Source organism: Dipteris shenzhenensis, chromosome 28 (genome assembly GCF_047967505.1).
Source record: "Dipteris shenzhenensis isolate YYH24624 ecotype China chromosome 28, Dip_SZ_1.0, whole genome shotgun sequence".
Classification (NCBI taxonomy): Eukaryota; Viridiplantae; Streptophyta; class Polypodiopsida; order Gleicheniales; family Dipteridaceae; genus Dipteris; species Dipteris shenzhenensis.
This window is the reverse complement of record NC_141623.1, coordinates 19,925,767-19,947,894: the sequence shown is the minus strand read 5'-3', so window position 1 is coordinate 19,947,894 and position 22,128 is coordinate 19,925,767. Positions and strand designations below refer to the sequence as shown.

At 44.7% G+C, this 22,128-nt stretch overlaps 1 protein-coding gene across 2 annotated transcripts in view; it reads left to right on the top strand.

Moving 5' to 3' along the window:
• Positions 1-22,128, top strand: part of LOC147883288 (uncharacterized) — a 49,461-nt gene that overhangs the window by 18,475 nt on the left and 8,858 nt on the right. For both annotated transcript variants that reach the window (XM_087399771.1, XM_087399770.1), the window contains exons 4-5: positions 4,920-5,226; positions 16,347-16,414. In XM_087399771.1, coding sequence (XP_087255897.1) covers positions 4,920-5,226; positions 16,347-16,414 — 375 coding nt within the window. The remainder of the gene's footprint in view (positions 1-4,919; positions 5,227-16,346; positions 16,415-22,128) is intronic.

Below are 22,128 nucleotides of genomic sequence, written 5' to 3'. Positions count from 1 at the left end.
CTGTTTTTTTCTGTGGCGATAGATTTCCCATCCTTCATATAAGCACTCTTCCCCCCTTTTTTGGATTTTCAAGCTCTTTGATCTTCTGATATCATTGGCTCCTCGTGAGGTCTTCATTTATCCATATAGAATGCCCTTTGAGATGGTGTTTGTGGTTCAGCACTTGAGTGCAGGACTGTATGTCTTGGAATTTGACAATTATTTACCTGGGTTTGTCCCCTTTCCTCCCCACTTTTAAGGCCTGCTGCCAGCTAGTTGCAGAAATATGCATGGATTTTTGAAATACATGGGTGAGGCCTTTTTCGATGTCCTCATCCTCACTTTTCTCTATCCCCACAATTCTGAGGGTTAGTTCTTTCTGCTCTCTCAACGTGGAAGTGAGTTCATCCGTTATAATAGTCTTGATGATATTCTGTGTTTTTGGCATTTGCTGATCTGGCTCCCCTTGCCCTTTTGTCTTGTGCATTTTCTGCTTATTTTCTTATCCATGTCATTGAACTTGGCATACCCCATTTGCATTTTGTTTTGCAGTTCTTGCATCCTTTGAGACATTGCCTTCATGCCGTCTTGTAACTGATTGACCATACTGGTTAGCATTGTGTTCTCGTTCTGCATTTTATCACACATATGTTCTTTTGTAGATCTATAAAAATGAGAGTGGTGAGAACATTGGGCTTCTTCAAGATGCTCCTTGGAATAAACATCCCTCCTCTGTTTTTTGTACCAGCTCCTGTCCCCTTCTCACTGTTTTTGGAGCGTCAAACCAGATCGAGAATTTGTTGTGCTAGCTTGTATAAAATTTTCAGATCGTGATTTAATTATTATTGCATTTCCTGCAGGCGAAGAATGGCATTTTCTCTGTTCAACAAAGTTCGTTTCTGCACAGTTTTGCCAGTGGCATCGAAGTGGCATTAAACACTTCTTCGTGGTTTGGGCATCAAATAGAACTCAAATCTTGATCTTTTCAATGGATTCACCCGGTTACACCTGGCTGAGCAGAAATGACAGTAATTCAACCTGTGTGTATTTTGACGTGATTAGAAAATGTATCACCTAATCATCTAGTGCTTCTGAAGCGTCTGCGCCTTGTCATTGTGTGCTCCAGCAGTGTTATAGGTAGGTAGTGGTCATCAGTTGGCAGCCTCAGGGTGTCAAATATTTGGTCAGGATTTATCAGCAGCACATTGGCACCTCTTTGTTGCAATTTGTTAGCCTCTTCTCTGGTTCAATTGCTTGCGGTTTACTGATCAGCAGGCTGGCTCATTTGGAAGCTATGATGTGGCATCACTGTGATGATCCAGAAGTTGGCAGAGGGGTCAAGCCTAAGAGGGAGCCTGGCATAAAACCTGTGATAGAGCGCTGGCCATGGTCGGTATATGTGGTCCGTTGTGGTCTCCTAGCTGTAGACTGGGCAAATATATAGGAAATGCTCCTCTGTCTCCACCTCCCCTAATGTGCACAGCTTGCAGATCCACTGCTGTCTAGGTATGCTTGCGGCTCTCCTTAATCCTCAGCTGATGGGACGAGACCCGCATCTGTACAATAACAATCCTCAATGCACTCGAGACTCATGTGTCCTCCAGGTATTGGGGACTCCATTCCCTGATACTCTCAGAGAGTGGTCGTGATAGGACTGGATCTTGGTGGAGAACTCCTGTTTCTCCCCTAAGTCCGTGACACACAGTCTTGGAGTAGATCCAATTGTATAATAGGGCTGATCTCATCGCATGGGACGCAGGGATCCTAAATGACAAACCATTTGGATATACGTGGATAACGGGCATCTCTAAAGATCGTTATATATGATCAAATTATGTACGGCTCCCTAGCTAGAAGTGACCCCTCACCTCCCAATCGGTCAATGAAGGTCATGATCTCATCGATGTAGAGCCCAAAGAGGGACGGTCAATGAAGGTCATGATCTCATCGATGTGGAGCCCAAAGAGGGTCGAGTGAAGGAATCCCTGCTTCACTTTGATCATGCTCTCTATCCAGTCTGACAAACCTCCTGGGATGCGTACTTTCCCTCTGATTGACTCATATAGGCTCATCACTCTCCAAATCATGACTCGTGAATCTGCATCTTCGGAAGTCTCCTAATCATGCAGGGTTTGGAATTGTGTCAAAGGCCTTCCGGAAATATACAAACACATGTATACTTCCCCAACTATGAATTATTCTTTTATGTACCCCACGTGAAATGTCCCCTTTACACTCTCTTTTTAATCACCCCACACACCAAGCACACTAATCCTCCCATACCTCCAATAATGCCTTCTCAACCCATGCACTCATTCGCTCCTTGGTGTGAGTTAAACTTCAGTTGTGACTAAATTTTTTTTCAATCATCTAAGAATCCATATGGTTTTTCATATTCCTAAGTAAGTGATAACAAGCTGAGGAAAGCATGCATTACATGTCTACCCAAACGTAACTATGATGTTTTAACACCTAGTTTGTTTGGATGGTGGCAAGTAAGTGGACCCTGGCCTCGGAACTTGGACTACCTGAGGATTCGACATCTTTTTTCAATATTGTGTTTGTCAAACTCAATATTATAAAAAATTCTTAATTTTGGTGGAAATTTTGGACTTTCTAGGATCTCGACCTCACCTCCGTGATGGTCTGAAGAGTGAAAGTGTGACCAAGGGTAGAGTGCTGCCTTCGGAACCAGCCTTTCCCAAACGTTGCTGCCCTTGTGCCTTTGTGTAAGAGCTGATTGCTCTCTCTAGCACTGATCCATAAATCTTGGCCAATGTGTGGCCAATCATGGGAGTATGGTAGCTCCCAGATGTCCATGGGGTCCCCGGCTTTGTGTATTGCCACAACAATGGTGGTACTCTAAGTAGGTGGGCAGCTATGGCATACATCATGATTGAACATTCGCGCTAAGATTGGGGCCAGCAGGACCTCTTGTCCATGTGTAAAATCTGATAATTCTTTGCCATCGTGCTATCCCCCTCCTTATGGATCGGTACAATTCTGCTTATCTGCCACTCTAGTGGAAACCCTTCCTCTAGAGACATGTTCATAAGCCTCGTAAGCACTTTGTTTGTTTTCTCCCCTCCCCATGTTAACATCTGTGCTACTAGCCCTTGTGTGTCTAAGCTTTCCCATTAGCTAGCTTTTTCAGACCACTTCCCATGTCTTCTTCTGTTGTGACTCTATCTGTTGCTTTGATGGTATAGTTGTGGCTGATCTTTTCTTCCCCTTCTCTTTCATAAGGCTTTTGACAAATCGTATTATGTCTTGCCATTGTGCTTTCCTCTCTTGGGGTTTGTTGCCATGTAGTTTCCGAAAAAACTTTTTGGGGTTTTGTGTTAGCTCCTCAAAACTCTCGAGCTGTTTGCTCTTGAGATATATCCTCTTCTTGTTTCTTACTATCTGTCTATATGTTCGAGCTTTGTCCTCCTTCTCTGTTGCATTTGCTATTCTATTTGCGTCCTTGCAATCCTGGTCGTACCAATGATTACATGGCATCCCCGGACTTCTCCCCTTGCTTTTAGAGAAGCATTTTTGTGCTATTGACAGTAACATATCTTTATGTATTTTCTCATCTCTTGACATGTTGAGGGCATTGGCCTTTGTGCCATCGCCGCCTGATTCTTCTTTTCATAAGTATGTGCTTTCTGGTAGACCATTCTTAGCGTGGGATGTGTAAGTATTTTCTGTTTTTCCCCCACATCACTGCCTGTTCCCTTAATGCCTATAGACATTGCTTTGTGGTCTGACTTGGGAGACTCGATCTTGATGTACTCAATCGTGTGCTTTGCGTGTGTGTGTGTGAGAGAGAGAGAGAGAGAGAGAGAGAGAGAGTTTATTAAAGTCTTTGAAAGACTGAAGGTCTACGAGGCTGATAAAACTAGATACAATACAATGAGCTGAATGGGTGGAGCCTCTAAGTGAGCATCTGCTTCCAAGACAAATATGATATAAACATAAACATTTGTACAAAGTGTGTGAGCCCATGGAAAGGATGGGAACTATGGTGTGGCATCACTGTGCTGGTCCTCTATATGTTGTCGGAGGAACCAAGTCCACGTGGAATGGATAAGAGGGTCTCGGCATAGAGACTTTTGGGTGCTGTATAGAGCTACGCGGCATAGAACCCATGATAGAGTGCTGACATCGGTCAGTATGCGTGGTCCATTGTGGTCTCCTAGCCATGGCCCTGTGTCGGACAAGTGCCACTTTCACACCATCGGCTGTGACTTTGGTTTGTTGAATATGGAGGGAAGATCCCCTAGCTTGATCTGTGTATCGACGTGTTGACAATTTTGCTGTACCTCTCACTCTGGGCCTCAACTATGTGGTCCTTAGGGCCTCTTGGTTTGTGCTATTCGAGTGAGATGGTAGGGCATAGGTGGTGAGCAAGGGCTCAATAGTCACATAGACATGCAGGTTTAGAGGAAGCGACTTCCTCCGACATCTAGATACATCTAAAGATGGCCATACATCAAATGGTATTTGAGGCCTCATTGAATGGAGAGGATGAGAGGCATAGGGCTTCTTGTCAATACATGATATTGGGTCTTTTTACTCTCTACCAGTTGTGTTTTTAGCTTGATAATTTGATAGGCATTTTTCTACATCTGCTGAGAGGAGTGTTGCCTTAGATATTAAGTTTCTCTCTTTTAAGTTGTGTACTTGGGTCTCACCAAGGTTGTTATATTGAGTGATTGGTTGTTTCCCTTGTAGAATTTTTGTAAAACATAGAGTTTATCTTTTACTAAAAAGTCAACTTATAGCGTGAAAGTGATGTAAACTATAATTGGTTCCCTTTATTGGCCAGATCTTATTTGGTCGTATTTCTTAGATTTTTTTGTTGAAGATATGCATTATCTATACCCTTTATTTGCCATCTGGAAAAACATAAAGTAATAGTGAATATCTGTTAATCCTTACAATGGTCCATGCAGAGAAGCAATGTAGAGGCTAATGCTCTAGAAGAGGTGGAGGATGACGATGAAGCACAAGGGGTGAAGAGCAACGATGAAGAAGAAGAGCTTGAATCAGAAGATGAGGATGAGTTTGAAGATGAGGATGGGTATGATGATGAGGGAGGATATGAGGATGAAGAAGAAGAGGTTGAAGTGGGACAGGTGGAACAGGAAAAGAAAAAAGAAAAACCACCTAAACCTCCAAAGCAGAAGGCAGGAGAGCAGGGACGCATTTTGAATGAAGCAATCACATCACAAACAGTTCGTCTTGTGCTTGATAAGAAAGGTAGACAGACAAGATGTTGCATCATTATATTTCAAGGAAGCTCAATCAGGATTGGCAATTGTATCTTGTACAAAGTTCGATTTATAAGTTTTGTACAGCAATAAATGTTTCCAAAATGCTAGCTTTTGTCTTTAATTTTTAAAATCTCGTTGGCACATGCATATACTCTCATGTTATTGTATTAAAGTCTGCGTGAGACCCTTCAGGATCTATGGGACTGGTGATCACCATCCCTTACATCCAGTGAAGAGAAAAATCTTACAGATTTGTCATGTAGTGAGTACTTGTTGGGCCAGCTTGTGAGCTAGACCCAAGGGCCAATACCTGGTTGTGATGTTCTAATGCGTGCATATGGTCTACATCTCAGGAGTACATGCTGCTCATTTATTACTTCTCCTGTGGGGCAGATTTTGCAGATTCTTTCCTCTCTGGGGATCCTGGGTCTTGCCCATCTACCCCTCTCTACCTCGAGATCATGTGAACTAGTTCTGATTTTGCAGATCACATGTCTTTTAAATGTGGATATGTCTTCCCCAAGGTATTTCTGCATTCCATAACTGTCCATTGAGTCAATTTCTTGTTTATAGAACTGCATTTTTGTTCTTGGGTTCTGCCATAGTTTCTGTATCATTTTTTGCGTCACAATCCCTCTTATTTCACATGCATCTTCTGGTATATCAGCGGTTGTTATACCGCATGATTCCATCCACTTCATCCCCTCTGTGTGGCAACCCGTGTGTGGTATCCTGCCGGCATCCATCTTCTCAACTTTGTTGAGGTAGGCCATGAATTGACATAATGCTTCACCTTCTAGAGGTATCATACCTGTTTCAGCCAGTAGGATGGGGTAGGGTGTCTGTGCCTTAACCCCTAACTCCCCTATTAGGAATCGTTTATGTAAAGTTTCTATTCGTTAGACAGCCTAGGTGCCCAAGCGGGGCATTCGTAAAGGATTACTGTCTGCACAAGCATGGTGTACGTAAACTTTCTCATTTCCCAATTCCACAGATGCACCTTCCTGCATTTATTCTGGAAGCTATATAGAGCTTTCAGACCTCCCAAAATCCTCCTCTCCATAGATGCACCTTCCTGCATTTATTATGGAAGCTATATAGAGCTTTTAGACCTCCCAAAATCCTCCTCTCCACGCATGCATTCCATTTGTAGTTGGTGGTGAAATTCAGCCCTAAATATTTATATGAGTTGACTATTTCTAGGGGCCCCCCTCCAAACGTGACATCTACATGTTTGTTACGTGTCCTGATGACCATTACCTTTGACTTGTCTATATTGACCTGCATTCCCGAGTGTTTGCAAAACTCTCTTAGTGCATCCAGATGTGCTTGCAGGCTTGCGAAGAATGCCACATCATCTGCATATATAAGCATTAACAAAGCGTACCCTGCAATTTAACTACTTCTTTGCTGTGTATTCTCATCCACTCTTCCAATTCATCGATAAAAAGATTGAATAGTGTCGGAGGGGGCAGCCTTGTTTAACCCCTATGTCACTCCTTTTCTCTTAGAGCATGATCCATCTACTAGCGGGTGTGCTAACTGAGCTAGAACCTTCTCGTAGAGTTGGTACGTGGCTTCTCTGAGTTCTTGAGGGTCTTTAAGCTTTTCCAATCTTTCCCGTAGCCTCTGTCGCGGCACTGTGTCAAAGGCTTTCTTGAAATCTATGATACAATAGTAGACAGCCTCTTTCCTACCCTTAACTCCTTTAGTTGCAGCCCGTATGGCAACCAAACGATCAACTGTAGAATGCTTGGGACGAAACCGTGCCTGGGATGGCGCCTTCAATCCTTCTTTCGACCATTTGCGGATTTTCTGCTCAAGGATAGTGCCATATAACTTTGCCATTAGGCTGCTTACCATGATTGCCCGATAATTCTTTGCTATCGTGCTATCTCCCCCCTTATGTATTGGTACAATTCTGCTTATCTGCCGATCTAGTGGAAACTCTTCCTCTAGAGACACGTTCATAAGCCTCGTAACCATTTTCTTTGTTTTCTCCCCTCCCCATGTTAACATCTCTGCTACTAGCCCTTGTGTGTCTGGAGCTTTCCCATAGCAATATCTATATCATGAGTTCAGCCAGTACTTCTTATGTACTTGCCTAGTCTACTATGAGATCTGAGGATGGTACTCTGACTCTTTCAAGAGGGGCAGGTTTTTGGGCCACTCTCCTGGCTATTCCACTTCCATCACCGGACTTGCGTTGGCTATCGGATGGAGATGCGGCATTACAGAGAGAGCCTACTAAGGCGCAAATCAAACAACAAGAGGTGACAATGACATAGGAAATTGAGATAGATCAGATACAGAGACTCGCTGACATGTCACCGACTTCTACGCATTCAAGTCAACCCTGGGACAGTGTGGAGTAGAGGGAGAGGAGTTAGTTGACATGAGAGCAGAGTGGATCAATAGGAAGAGACAATGCGGAGTGGCTGAGCGAGAATGCAATGACCCTGCACGATGTAGAGGATGACCAAAGCATGTACGATGTAGGTTCAGCCCATTTCGGGCCTCCTCAGAGGGGACGGTCTGACTCGTGGTGTCACTCTTTGATATGGCCCAGCGATGGATACAAAGACCATGTCCCCTGCCACAGTGAGAGACGACTCAACAGACACGGATACGAGACATCTTAAAATCCCATCGGAGAGCCACCATGGCACTCGGATATGTATTTTTTAAAGAACAAGTTTTGTGTGTTTGAGATTATTAGCATAGCACTCAGCAAGGGCCTTAGCGAGCCCTTTGGCTTAAGCCCACATGGGCTTGTATAAATCACTCTTTTGATTGTACTTTGTCTCATAGGCCCGTGAGGCCTCCCAAAGATGGTAATATCTCTCTCTCTCTCTCTCTCTCTCTCTCTCTCTCTCTCTCTCTCTCAGCGGGTCCAGAGATCGAGGAGACCACGCCTCCCTCCGATGCCACATTATGAGACAGCCAGACAGACTCAGATTTGAGACATTTTCACTGCTCATAGACGAGCCACCACAGTGCCCGGGTTCGATTTCTAAGTTTCCAATCCAAGTTCCAGTTCTCAGCCTACTCCCGTTAGCAGATAGCACATGATATGATATGAGATATTTTTTTATTTTTGTACTTGTTTTTGTTTGAGCCAGTGAGCTCTTTTTATTTCAGCACAGTACTCAGCAAAGGGTCTTAGTGCACCCTTTGCCTCAGCCCCTTGTGGCTTGTATGAGTTTTTCTCTTTGGTGTCACTTTGTCCCATAGGCCCGCGAGGCCTTCTGTGGACGTTAATATATCTTTCTTTCTTTCTCTCTCTCTCTCTCTCTCTCTCTCTCTCTCTCTCTCTCTCTCTCCCCCCCCCCCCCCCCCTCACACAGGCCTCGGATACCCTTGTCTCAGTGGTACATGATGCTGCCACCATATCCTTTCCCACGAACCGATCCACGCCAATCCGAGATGGGAAGATGGTCAAAACCTTTGGTTTGATACTGAGTGCAGAGAGGCGAGAGCCTACTTCATACGGGAGTAAGCCTTAGGTCATATGAAGTCATCTGAGGCACACAGGATCTTTCGACGATTGACACGTCGCAAGAGGCGGGCCTTTATCACACACAGGATGGATGAGATTGTCAGATCTTTACGAGGAGGAGATCCGCGACCAATGGATGGGGGTTTCTATCGGAGGGGAAGCCACCTATTCCCATCACGAACCCAGGTGTGTGGCACACATATGCATGTTTCCTCTATGATGCCCAGATGCATACACCACCGGACATATCCTCTATGCCCAGGCCCGCCAATTGTCACTTGTTTGCCACACAGAATGTACGAGCTGCACTTTGTCGACTACATAACCGGAAAGCATAGGATTATGAGGGCCTACGGACTGAGCACTTTGCACATGGGCGGACATTTTAGCTCCGGTCCTAGCACAGATGTTCAACAAGCTGTTTGTCACAATTTCCCACCCACTTGGAGCACCACCACTATTGTATCGATACACAAAGCAGGGGACCCTATGGAGTCTGGGCACTACCGCACCCTCATGATTGGCCATATTCTGGCCAAGATCTATGGATCGGTTCTAGAGAGGGAGCTCAGCACTCATACAGAGGTTCGAGGGTAGCGGGCACTAGGACAGACAAGATTCCAGAGGTAGCTACTAGCACTTCACTTTAGATCACATATTCACTTTGAGAGCTATCATTGAGGAGGCGAGGTACAGACACCAGAAAGTCTACACATGTTTTGTAGACTTTCAAAGGCCTTTGACACTGTCTTGTGATCCTGCATGATCAAGAGACTACATGAGATGCAGATTATAGAGATTGTGATTTGGGGTGTGGTGAGCTTATATAAGTCAGTCAGAGGTAGAGTCTGTGCCTCAGGTGGTCTATCAGATTGGGTTGAGAGCACGATCGGGGTGAAGCAGGGCTGTCCACTTTCACCGACCCTCTTCGGACTTTACATTGATGAGATCACATCCTCCTCCTCTTTCAGTGTGCATAGCTTGCAGAGTTGCTGCTCTCTAGGCGTGCCTGTGGGTTTCTCTGACTCGATCCTTAGCTGATGGGATGAGACCCACATCTGTCCGGTAGCGATCCTCAATGCGTGAAACTTGCTTGTCCTCCAGATATTGGGGTATGAGAATCACTCCATCCTCTGACACTCTCGAAGTGGTCATGGTAGAATTGGATCTTGATGGGAAACTCCAGGTTCGCCTTCCAAGTCTGTGACGTATAGAGCTGGAGTAGGTCTAATCGTATGATAGGGTTGACCTTGTCTCACGGGTTCTAAAGAGACGGGGCATCCAAGCTGTGCTGGAAGGGGGGTAGGCGGTCCATCTGAAAACCTTGACTGGCAAACCATCTGGATATGCATGCATACTAGGCCGTGCTAACCTCTCCCTCGGCTATTTGTCTGGATGACTCTAGTGTCAACCTCGGTAGTCTCTAGACAGACTAGACAGACAAGGATCAAACCTGTCACCATTTGGAAGATGGCATCAAGCTGAAGTGGCTACTTGTACGATCCGATGAGGTACTGAGGGCTTATTCCGAATCATTATGGACCCCATAATTACGTTTAGCCTGCTGAATCTTCGCCCATCGAGGAAAAAAATACCTACAAATTTGCCAAAGGCCTTGTCCTTCGGAAAATTGAAGCCCAATATGAAAAGCCCCAATTTCTAAAGGGCAAATTGCAACAAAAGAGGACAAATTGAGGAAGCCCAAAAAATTGCTGCAAATTGGCAATATGACATCAAAGCACTCGGAAGCCCCAAATTGTGACAAAAAATTGCACCAAAATTACGGGAAATTGTAGTAAAATGAAACTGTATCAGATATATGATTTGTACGGTTGGACCTTGAAGATGGCACAAGCTGTACAAACCGAAGTTCCGTACAAATGTGAAAATCTAACATTGACCCTGATGCTACGCAAGCATTGCATGAGCGAGTAGCAGTTGTACGGAAAAGTATCCGTACATGTGTACGAGTAAAACATTTGATGTACATGCACAAACGTGTGTGCGTACGGAGGACAGGTGCTGAACCACAAATTTGTGGCAGTTGTAGAAGCAGCTTTGACGCAGATGAATATGTACGGCACTTTCACGTAAGGATGCAGATTTGACACATATGAATTTGTACAGCAGCGAAATTTTCAGTGGAATGTTCATCAGTTGGACATAAAAACAGCCTTCCTTAATGGAGACTTGTTGGAAGAGGTTTATGTAAAACAACTTGCAGGCTTTGAAATTTCAGGAAATGCACTTTAGGTATGCAAGCTGAATAAAGCTTTGTATGGGCTGAAACAGGCCCCACGTGCATGGTATGCAAAGATTCATGCCTTTCTGACCAGCAAGGGGCTGCACAACAGTCCAACTGAAAGCACCCTCTATATCAAGAAGGATGGGGGGGATATTTTAGTCATCATTCTTTATGTAGATGACTTACTGCTCACAGGGTCAAATGACCACTTTTGACATGTCAGATTTGGGGCTGCTACACTTTTATTTGGGGATCCAGTTCACACCACTTTTGACATGTCAGATTTGGGGCTGCTACACTTTTATTTGGGGATCCAGTTCACTCAAGAGCAAAGTGGCATCGGTATGTCTCAATCCAAGTATGTGCAAAAACTCTTGGACAGATTCAACATGCAGGATTGTAAGCCCATAGCTACTCCCATGGAGCCGGGGCTGAAGCTTACAATGCATGAAGCAAGTGAATCATTTAATGTCACACTCTACAGTCAGGCTGTTGGATGTCTCATTTATCTCTGCAATACACGACCTGATATTGAGTTTGCAGTTTCTCAGGTGAGCAAATATATGCACAGCCCAAAGACTATGCATTGGCAGGCTGTAAAACACATCTTCCGCTATTTGCAAGGTACCAAGTCTTTTGGCTTGATGTTTCCGAGGGGGGGTGACTTGCAGATGCATGCCTACAGTGACTCAGATTGGGCTGGAGATTATGACACTAGGCAGTCCACAAGTGGCAATTGTTTCTTTTCGGGCAAAGCTTATATTTCTTGGTTGAGCAAGAAACAATCTACAATGGCTACCTCTTCATGTGAAGCTGAGTACAGGGCAGCTTTCACAGCGACAATTGAATGTGCTTGGCTGCGTCGTTTATTTGCTGATCTTCATCTTTCATTGGAGGGTCCTTCTCCAATTCTCACTGATAGTCAGACTGCTATTGCAGTGGCAAAGAATCCTGTGTTTCATGCTCGCACGAAGCACATTGAGGTTCACTATCACTACGTCAGAGAGAAGTTGCATGCAGGAGAGATCAGCATGATCTATGTGTCAACACATGACAATGTTGCAGACATTTTCACCAAAGCACTTCCACGTGAAAAGTTTGAGGCATTTCGCAATGCCCTGAACTTATCTCCTTTTGGTGATTGATCATTTCCTTGTACATGACATTGGCACTACAAGGGGGTGTTAGAATTATTGCTATAATTTAGCAGTGACCAATGTAATGTAATAAGTAGGTTAGGGGCACTTTTTCCTCACTGAGAGGTTTTTTCCCCTAACCACAGTTAGTTCACTAACTATGGTTAGTGAAGGATAAGGTTTTGTCACTTAGACAAAACCTATCACTCCATTCAGTTGCATTACACTCATCTATTTGCAACTATCTTTTCAGCTCTCTCTCACTCCTGCTTCTAGCTCTCACTTTTGCTCTCTCCCTTTCTCACACTACTACCTTGGGAAGGACTCTGAAATCTCTCCCCCTGGTTGAGCACCATGGGTACCAACTCCTCCCAAGTCAATGTATTCATCCTACCACTGGTGATCAAGGACGTATAAAGTAGGATTTACTGAGAAGACAAGTGTGACAACAATGTAATGGCGATGTCCTTAGATGATATCTCCTTCCCCGCCTAGAGAATCTCTTGCTGAAGCTCTTGGAGCTTGTTGATGTGCTCCTGCATTGATGAACACACTCTCTTATGAACTTCCAGAGGCATCCTCTTCATGGGAGAAGTTTTGTTGTACAAGGACGCCAAGTGCTCCCATATATTGTTGGCTACCGTCATATGCTTTACATGATTAATAACTCGAGGAGTATAGTTCAAGAAGACGAAGGAATGTACCCTCGCATTGACTTGGTCCTAGAGCTGAGCCATGGCCTCAGCCTCCTGTTGCTTTAGGATCCCTAGGTTTGCTGGAAGGGGATCGGACCTGGTAACCCCTACTAAAATGAAGTTTGCCACATCATATGACTACAAGACAGACTCCATCATGACCCGCCATACATTGTTATTGAGCCCATCCAATTGACGGTCCATGGAGAAGGTGGGTAATATGGGAATTTTCACCTTGTTCTCCACCATCTCGGCTAAGGTAGCCATGTCAGAGTGAAGAGAGAGTAGAAGAGAGGGTGGACGGGAAAGAAAATAGAGAAGAGGGTTGAAGATGGAAGAGAAGAAAGGGCTAGAGAAGACGACGAAGAGGCTTGAAGCCTAAGGTACCATCACGCCTTCGCTGTCCCATCCCTTAAAACCCCTACTCTCGGATCTGAAAACACGCTTCAAACACTTGCGACACCTGAACAGTCCACACCTCCACACACTTCTCTTCAAACACCTCCGAATAGCAGCCCTAAAACTACATGCGATTTCCTAGCTCCTATAAATAGCCTCACCCCCTCCAGTCAGTCTGCTACAAAGGGCCGATAGCTTGACTTAGGGGCCGACCCACCCCTACCAATGGCCGGGTGAAGTGCCGTGAAAACCCGACAAACAGGTCGGGTATCTAGCCCAAGGGGTGGCTTGGATGACCCCCACACCAGCCCACTCTAGGCGCAGCCTAGGGGCAGTAATCTCGGCAGCAAGCAGGCCTCCCACGGTCCCAAATCATGCCTTGATCTGTGCTGTAAGACCTTGGTAGAAACACATGCCTAGGTACACATCCAACCCCCTTCCTAATGGGGTGGGCACACCCACAACAAAGGCCCTCACTCTTGTTCTACATGTGATACCTTAGAAGATGCACAACTCTAATAGAGGCTGCATAGCTCCAATGTATTTCTTGAGATTGGCATTTTTGCTTTGAGCTCTTCCATGGCTTTGCATGTCCCATCCTGTCACTCATCTTCAACCTATATCCACTTGCTTGGTGATTTTTCTTTTAAATTTCTATTTATTTTAAAATATTTAAGCTAGTATGTTTTGCAAGAGAATGAAAATGTTTTCCTCTATTCAGTTAGGTCATGGGGTCTAGGTCTAGCATTTGAGGGTGGACCCCCTTGCTCGGGGTTATGGGCATTAGCGACCCGCAAGAGTGATGCCCTCTCTCAACAGGGACATCAGAAATCACACCCCATTTGAGTATCCGTTTCTGGGACAAATCAAATGCACAAATTGCAGAGTGACCTAGCAACCATCCAAGAGAATGTCTCAGGGCCTTGGGTTTGAGCTAGGAAACATGCCAAGAGGCATGGAGATACAAGATAAGACGACACACGAATAAACCTTTTAGATGAGGTTAATCAAACTCAGAAGTGGCTCTAGAGTGGGTCAATATCTAGGACTACCTGCTAGGAACCCGTTGGTGAAGTCAGAATTCAATTTTGAGAAGTTTGAATTTTTAGGGCTTTTGGTGACATGTGGCAGGCTGGAGCTGGCAGCAGCACCAGCTGGCCCAGCCACTTGGCCATAGGAGGGGGCAAGTGGCAAGGAGTGGGGCAAGTGTACGGGCCAGCCCTCCATTTGGCGGGCTGAAAAGGGCGATTTTTTCTTGCCAAAGTGGGCCAGCCAAGCCCCCAACTTGCCATCTTGGGTAGAGGGTGGGCATAAGAAGGGCCTCCCCTCCCTCATTCCACAAAAAATCCCATGCTCCATTTCTGTCCCTCCTCCCTCCTTGGTGCAGCAGCCCTCTTCCTTCCCCATCTTGGTGCAGCCAGCCTTCCTCTCAGGTCCTCTTGGTGGTGCAGCTCTCCTCTCCCAGGCTTCTCTCTCTACAGCAGTCACTTTCTCTCTCTATAGTTTCAGGCCTCTCTCTCTGCAGAAATCTGCCCCTTTATTGACCTCTGGAGCAGCAGCAGTACCCCTTTCTCTCTCCCGTGTCCGGAAGTAACAACGACACTCCCTCTCGATGCCATTACTCCACTCTAAGGTTTTTGCTCTCCTCTCTGCATCACTTCTTCTGAGTTTTTCTCTCTCCAGCCCAAAGACCTCATCCATCAAAGCAAGAGGGGCTGCAATTCAACCAAGGGCTCCATAATCAAGGGAGCACAGGGGAAGGGGAGTTTGAATATGTTGTTTATTTGCAGTAGATTTTTTGCATTGAAATTTCCTCTTTTTCTAGACATCTAGTGCATGCAAGCAATGTGGGATGAAGTTGTGATTACGCAGGTTAGAATGGTGTTAGTTTGTGTAGGGACCGTTGTGTTAATAATGTGTCTAAGATTGTCCTACGTGTGTAGGGAAGTGTGCCAGTGTAGATGGATCGTCAATCGGAGGTCATGGCGTGAAGATACGAGCGAATTTGTGTGAAACGAGGCCCACACGGGGGCGCGAATGAGCGAGTGCTAGGGATGCTAAAATGGTGTGCAATGGGCTGGAAAAATACCCCGTAGCGTGGTGTTTCCATATGTGAAATCTTGGTTCAAACGGGGTCCAATTTGGGTCCCAAACGGATGAGTTACGAGGGGTTAAAGTAGGGGTAAAATTGGCTTTTTTTTTTTTTTTTTTGGGGGAGGGGCCTTGGTCTTAAGGATGAAATCTTGGTTCAAACGGGGTCCAATTTGAGTCCCAAACGGATGAGTTACGAGGGGTTAAAGTAGGTGTAAAATTGGCTTTTTTTTTTTTTTTTTTTTGGAGGGGGGGCCTTGGTCTTAAGGTTTGGTGTGAAATTTTTTTTTTGGGAGGGGGGGCCTTGGTCTTAAGGTTTGGTGTGAATGGGCCTTAAGTCTAATTGAGGGGTAGTAATTGATCCAGTTTAGTTGATCTAACTGACCCAATTAGTCTAACTAACCTAACTGTTTAGTTAGATGCCTAACAGTTAGTCTAACCTAACCTAGTTATGGTTAGACTGACTGCAGCTAACTAACCACAACTAGTTGAGCTAACCTAGTACAATCAACTAACCTAATGATCCAGTTAGTATAACTAACTAACTAACAGTTAAACTAACTTAACTAAAGTTAAAGCTAACCTTGCAGATTGAGGTGCTCATGGAGTCCTGTTCCCACTAGTTCAGCTTTTAAGTCATTCCTTGTGTATAGCTCAGCTTGAGCACTCTTGTCGTGCAGTTGTAAATAAGACCTTTGTCTATGTCCAAGTCAACAGTTTGAGTCTAAGTTTGTAAGGTGCATTGCACCTTGGTCTTGTATCTCGTTTTCAAGCAATAAAAAGAGCTTGGATAATTGGGGGGGGGGGGTCTTAGCCCCACAGCCCAAGAGCAAATTGGAAGGGGTTCTGCAAATACCAAATTGTGTATATCTCTTGGTTGTTATTCGTAATTGAGCAAGTTGTGAAGTTATGCAAACTCTTTTTAAGAAGTTTCCATTCCAACACGCATTTATGAACATCTTGAAAAAGTATGCAAAATAAATCTATAAATTCTCTATGGATTGTACTTAATGTATTCAATTTTGTCTTTTGAAACAACAGATCATAGAATTCTCTCAAGGGAAGAGGCGTTAAGCTATGCTAAAGAGAGAAACATGGATCTTGTTCAGGTGAAACTCTGAACTCTTTGCTGTTTACTCTAATTTAATGATGTGCCATTTATGTCACCAATCTTCTTTGGTGGCTTCAAGAAAGATTTCTCTTTGAGCATATGCTTTCCATTGCGTGAATTGTGTTCTCAATGTAATTTATAGTGCACATGATTTTCTTTGCTTCCAAAAATTTGTATAGGCCAACGTGACGTTAAAGAAAGGCCTTGGTACTTGTGAGCTTCAAATAGCTTGCTATATTTCTTTTGCGTGTTGAATGAGAGGTCTTTTTCTTTGGGTGAAGTTCTCTTACACGACTTCATTGCGTGCAGCACATTATGTATGAATTTTTGGTTTATTTTAATGGCAATGCATATTTCTTGTGTTTAAACCTCAGTTTCCCACATTATGCAAAATCTTTGGGTGCTTTCTGCCTTCTTTCACTTGCCCTACTTTTGTTCCTATCTTCGTTTCCCTCTTCTCGCCTGGCATTCCAAGCTCCCCCCCCTTTCCTTCTGCTGCTGTCACCTTCCTCCCCCTTTCTCCCTCCTTGTGGCTAGTTACAATGCCTTTAGCCAACGTTAGGCTAGTTGGGGTTTCGCCTAGCCAACCGTAGGACTACTCTATCTCCTTTTCCTTTTTTCCCTCCTTCCACTTCTGCTCATCCCCAATTTCGTTCCTACCCTGTTCCTTTCTCGTATCCCTCCCTAGCTCTCTCCTTTTCTTTCCTCTTCCTCCCGCCCCCATCCCTTTTGGCCTAGCTTTCTAGGATCCCCTTCCTTTCCCCTGTAGGCTATGGCAAGCAATGGAAGCTCAAAACTGGAGGTGACAAGACAAAAAACGAGATGCTGTAATGAATTGCTGCAAAATTGAAAGTGGAGGTTCAAGAGAGAGCCAACATAACAAAACCCTAGGGCTAAGTGCCCTAACTGGACTAAGTGTCCTAACTGTCCTAAGTGGTACATGTACTAACTGTACCAATTGACCTAACTGAATGTAACTATGCCTACAAGACACATACCAAGGAAGGAGTGGCACTTATGGATAGCCCATAGAATGGCGTACAAACCCCCCTCCATGGTATGGGCTGAAGTATCCTGGACATGGCTCAGGATACTTGAATATCTAATGCCATGGTTGCACATGTTCATCCCATCGGCAAGCACACCAAAATATCGTTTGAATTCTGAGCCATGTCGAACAAATGCACGAAGGGCAACAAGCTCTATTAAGTGAATGTACTATGATTACCCTGCTTAACAAAAAATATGCCCACTTTCAAAGCCAATACTTGGCTTGAGGATGCACCTCAAAACAGTCCACAAAATTTGAAACCAGCCTTCACTAATCAAAGGGTGGTAGAATCCACTTTAACCACAGCATACACAGTAAATAATCACATTATTAATGTAACTGTAGTTACTTCCAGCTTAGTAGTTAGCTCTATTTTAGTAGGAAACTACTCTTTCCTTTTGTAAATGCTACTTTAAATCATGTAATGCCACGTGGCAGGCCTTGGGAGTTATCCCATAAGCATTTAGTGTTGCTGGCCCACTTTCCCATAATATAAAAAGGGGCTTCAGCTGTACTTCCAAGTACCTTTTGATCATAATACAAATTGGAGTCTACTCCCTTTAGTGATTGACTCAATCCCAAGAAGGATCCCCTAGCAATGGCTGGCCAGCCCATGGAGCTGCAAGTCCATGCCCTCTCATGTGAGAGTGTCTCTAACCCTACCCCTCTATCTTTTCTGTTCTTTTTACTAGTTTAAGTGACAGTTTAGTAGTTTAGTAGTTGCCCTTGTTACATTTGGTATCAGAGCCCTTTTCATGGGAAATTGTGGGGTAAATCATGTCCAAACTTGCTGAAACTTGGAGCATGGAATCTTTAGGCCTATCCCTACTTCTGTGCAAAAATTCATCGTGGTCAGGTGTCCCAGTCAGCTGCTGCCACGTGTCAGACTGTGCAGAGACCCTAAATTTCAGAGTGCTCAGAATTTGGGGCTTTTAGCATCATTGGATAGCCCTTGCTTCCCTCATCACTCCTATGTGCAAGAAACACGAAATGGTGCAGGTTTGACCCAGAAATTGCTTGAAAATCTGATTGGTGTAGGCGAATTTTTGACCTAAATTGCGATCTAGCCAAGTACTGCTCAGAATTTGGGGCTTCTTGCACCATGCTGGTCGCCCTAGGCTCTACAGGCTGCTCCTTAAGTTTGGTAGACATTGGAGTCCAAGTGGGGGAGTTATCAGCGTTTTCGGCTGGCTGTACCTGCATTTTTGCTTTGAATTAGGGTTTCCCTGCTGCAAATAGTGATACCTCTGCTTCCAAGTAGTTGCCTCAGCCTCTGGAGCACATGAACTAAGTTTGGAGTCCATTGAAGATCATTTACCTTGAAATCTGCTCGGAATTCAGCTTTTGTAAACTCTACTTTAAATCATGTAATGCCACGTGGCAGGCCTTGGGAGTTATCCCATAAGCATTTAGTGTTGCTGGTCCACTTTCCCATAATATAAAAAGGGGCTTAAGCTGTACTTCCAAGTACCTTTTGATCATAATAAAAATTGGAGTCTACTCCCTTTGGTGATTGACTCAATCCCAAGAAGGATCCCCTAGCAATGGCTAGCCAGCCCATGGAGCTGCAAGTCCATGCCCTCTCATGTGAGAGTGTCTCTAACCCTACCCCTCTATCTTTTCTGTTCTTTTTACTAGTTTAAGTGACAGTCTAGTAGTCTAGTAGTTGCCCTTGTTACAATTAATCACCACATATAAAATCACAGGGAGGTAGAGCGCTCCTACTCAGAAACAAAGACACCGATTGGCCCCAAACATTGGCGCCTGTTGCGGTATTTCTTTAATATTCATATAAAGCCAAGAGGCTGATTAAAAGGTCTCTTGAAAGCTGCACACAGGCAAACCACTGCCCACAGACTTCCAATATCCTGCACACCTTGCAATTCCTGCTCAACTTTATATGGCGAATATACATCCAATGATCAATCACTAGGCAATCACGCATCCTTCCTTTCGACCAAGCGTGCAACAGATCCCAAAGGTATAAACTATCTCTTTGTTCTTTGCAACTGCACAACCAAGTGCCCAACCAGCCAAGCAGGGCTAAACAGTTGCAGAAAAGACAAGGACAGCCAAACTCTGGCACAACCAACCAAGGAAACCCTTCCAAACAGCTCGTCCCAAACTGTAGCCACCCTTGGCCACTGCCCAACAGCATAAATCAGCCTTTCCTTGCCTAGAAACAATACCAAACGCAATTACTAGCCCACAACTAGTCTGGGAACAGAAAAAGCAGGCAAAAACCAGCCTTCCTTTGCTAGGAATCCTCAGAAAACAAGTCATCTGGTCTGGAAAACCCGGAATCCAGCTAGGAACTGATGATTCAACCATGGAACAGCCCGAAAGCAACACAAAACAGGTCTCCTCACTTGGAAAAAGCCCAAAATCAGCTGCAGCTGACAGAAATCAGCCAGAAATCAAATCGTCTTGCTTCCTACAGCCTGCTTGCAAGCTGGAAAGCAGCAAAAACTGCTCTTGGCACAAAAACGAATTTCGTTTTTGAGCTTCAGGGAGCCCACCAACAACCCACAGACTGCCCTGGTTGTCAAAAATCAGCAAGGCGAATAGCCCTAGGGCACTTTGCCATCTTGTGACTTGCCTCTCCGTGTTCTTATGTGGTCTAGAAAACAGCCCTGAAAGCACATTTTGACTTTTCTGCTTGCCTTTTAGCGTCCTGCATGCCAAATAGGTGTCCTATGCTGATTTTAGAGTCCCGTGCTAAAAATAGCAAAATTTAATTGCACCACTCTCTGCCCCTCTGTTGCACACACTGGTCCTAGGAATTAATTGCCTAGTAATTGGCCTGCACATTCACAACTTCCAAGGGCTCGCTAGGAATTTTAATTCCCCAAGTCCCACACACGTGGCCCGTCTTGGAGGCCCAAGGTAGTTACATGTAAATTACAAGAGTCGCAAATCAAAATTCCCATAAATTCACGTCTTCGTGACAAAATTCCCTCCCTAGGATATGTATTGCACACTCAAAAACTCTGCCCAAACTAGCCAATACTTGACTCAACATCGCATACACCCACTGACAACTGTATGTGCTCAAAAATGGGTAGCAAAATGCCTCCAAAAGCCCTCCAAACAATGACTGAAATTTACTGAAAATTGCTCCGATCAAAGCACAATCTTCCCCTCAGTCAAACCTTGATTGGTCAAGCATCATGTATGGGTTCTTTATGCACTCCGAGAGTGCAAAAAACAAGCGGTTCCTTCACAAAACTGCTTGAAATAAGTTCAAAACAGCAAGTACACAGCTCCAAAAGCTGGGAAACAGTCCCCAAATGAGTCGACCAGCTGGTAAGCGGCAGAAGAGATCTGAATATCTCCTCAAAATAAGAGCAACACTTTGAAAATAGGTTCAACCTACCTTGAAACACGTGCTACAGATGCAAAACAGCATTGACTTGCTGGAAAAAATGACTGCAATGCTCCAAAACAGCACAGAACAGATTTGCAGCTGTTTGGAGAGCTCAACACCAGCAAAAATCAGGTTGCCCTGCCTAGAAATGCGTGTTGTAGCAAGAAAAACAGCAGAAAATTGGTTGCCGAGTCTTGTAGCAGCTCCAGAAGCTCTCAAAAAGTGGCGTCCTCCAGTAAGTGTGCTTGAATAGGCATGAAATAGACAACCAGCTGCTATTTTTACTCAAAAATTGCTTGAAACCCTAGCAAAACTGCTTCAGGAGAAGTTGCTCATCTATGGAAGCCCTGCAAGAGGTGGAATCTGAGAAAAAACAGGTTGACCTAGTTGAGAAGTGGCTACTGGAGCTCTCCTGGGAAATTGCAGGTGGTTGTCCAAAAATGGGATTTTGGCAGACTTTCTTCATGATGAATTGCAAGGTTTTCGCTATAGAAATGATTCGTGGGGTGCTTATGGCTCTTAGAGGGCCGCCCACTATCATGTGCACGCTAGGGACAGGCAGGCAGATGACGGGTGTGGTACAGTTAGCATTGTAGTTGGGGTGTCTACTTCGGATAATTTTTCAGTGATTTTGATGGTTTCAGATTCTTATGTGAGGGGCCACTCTGCCAGTGTTAGGATTTTAGATGCTTACAGAGACAGTGTTGAGGACTCGGGTATCTCATATGCATGATGGGCAGCTTTCTTCGTCAGACTTAGTTGCAGCTCTCTCTGGTATTAGCGACTTTTATCTTTCAGTTGCTCGTATCAGGAGGGGTGAGATCCTTAGGGGTGAGATAGGTATCCGTGAGTAGTTGGCTGCCCTCCAAAGAGAGAAGCAGAAGAGCCCTACAGATGCTTTGATTCAGGAGCGCCTTGCTGTAGCAAGGGCGCAACAGTAGCAATCACTTTTAGATCAGAGAGCAGAGTATGCCTTTCATGCCAGAAAGTCATTTTGGACTAAGACGGGAGGTAGTATCAACAAGTAGTTCTTCTCTACTTTTGACCCTAAACATAGTAAGGAGAGCGTCTCACAGTTTGTTGATTCATGCGGAGTTCTTCAGACACATCCGGATGCCGTCTTGCAGGCTGCCACCGATTTCTATGCCTCCCTTCTTACAACAGATCCTAACACTTAGGCGACAGATGATGCTAGAGTGGTTATTTGGCAGCACTTACCTGGTTGGTGACTAGGGATATGACTGTCTCACTTGATGCACCCTTCACCAACACAGAGTTCAGGATTGCTCTCTTT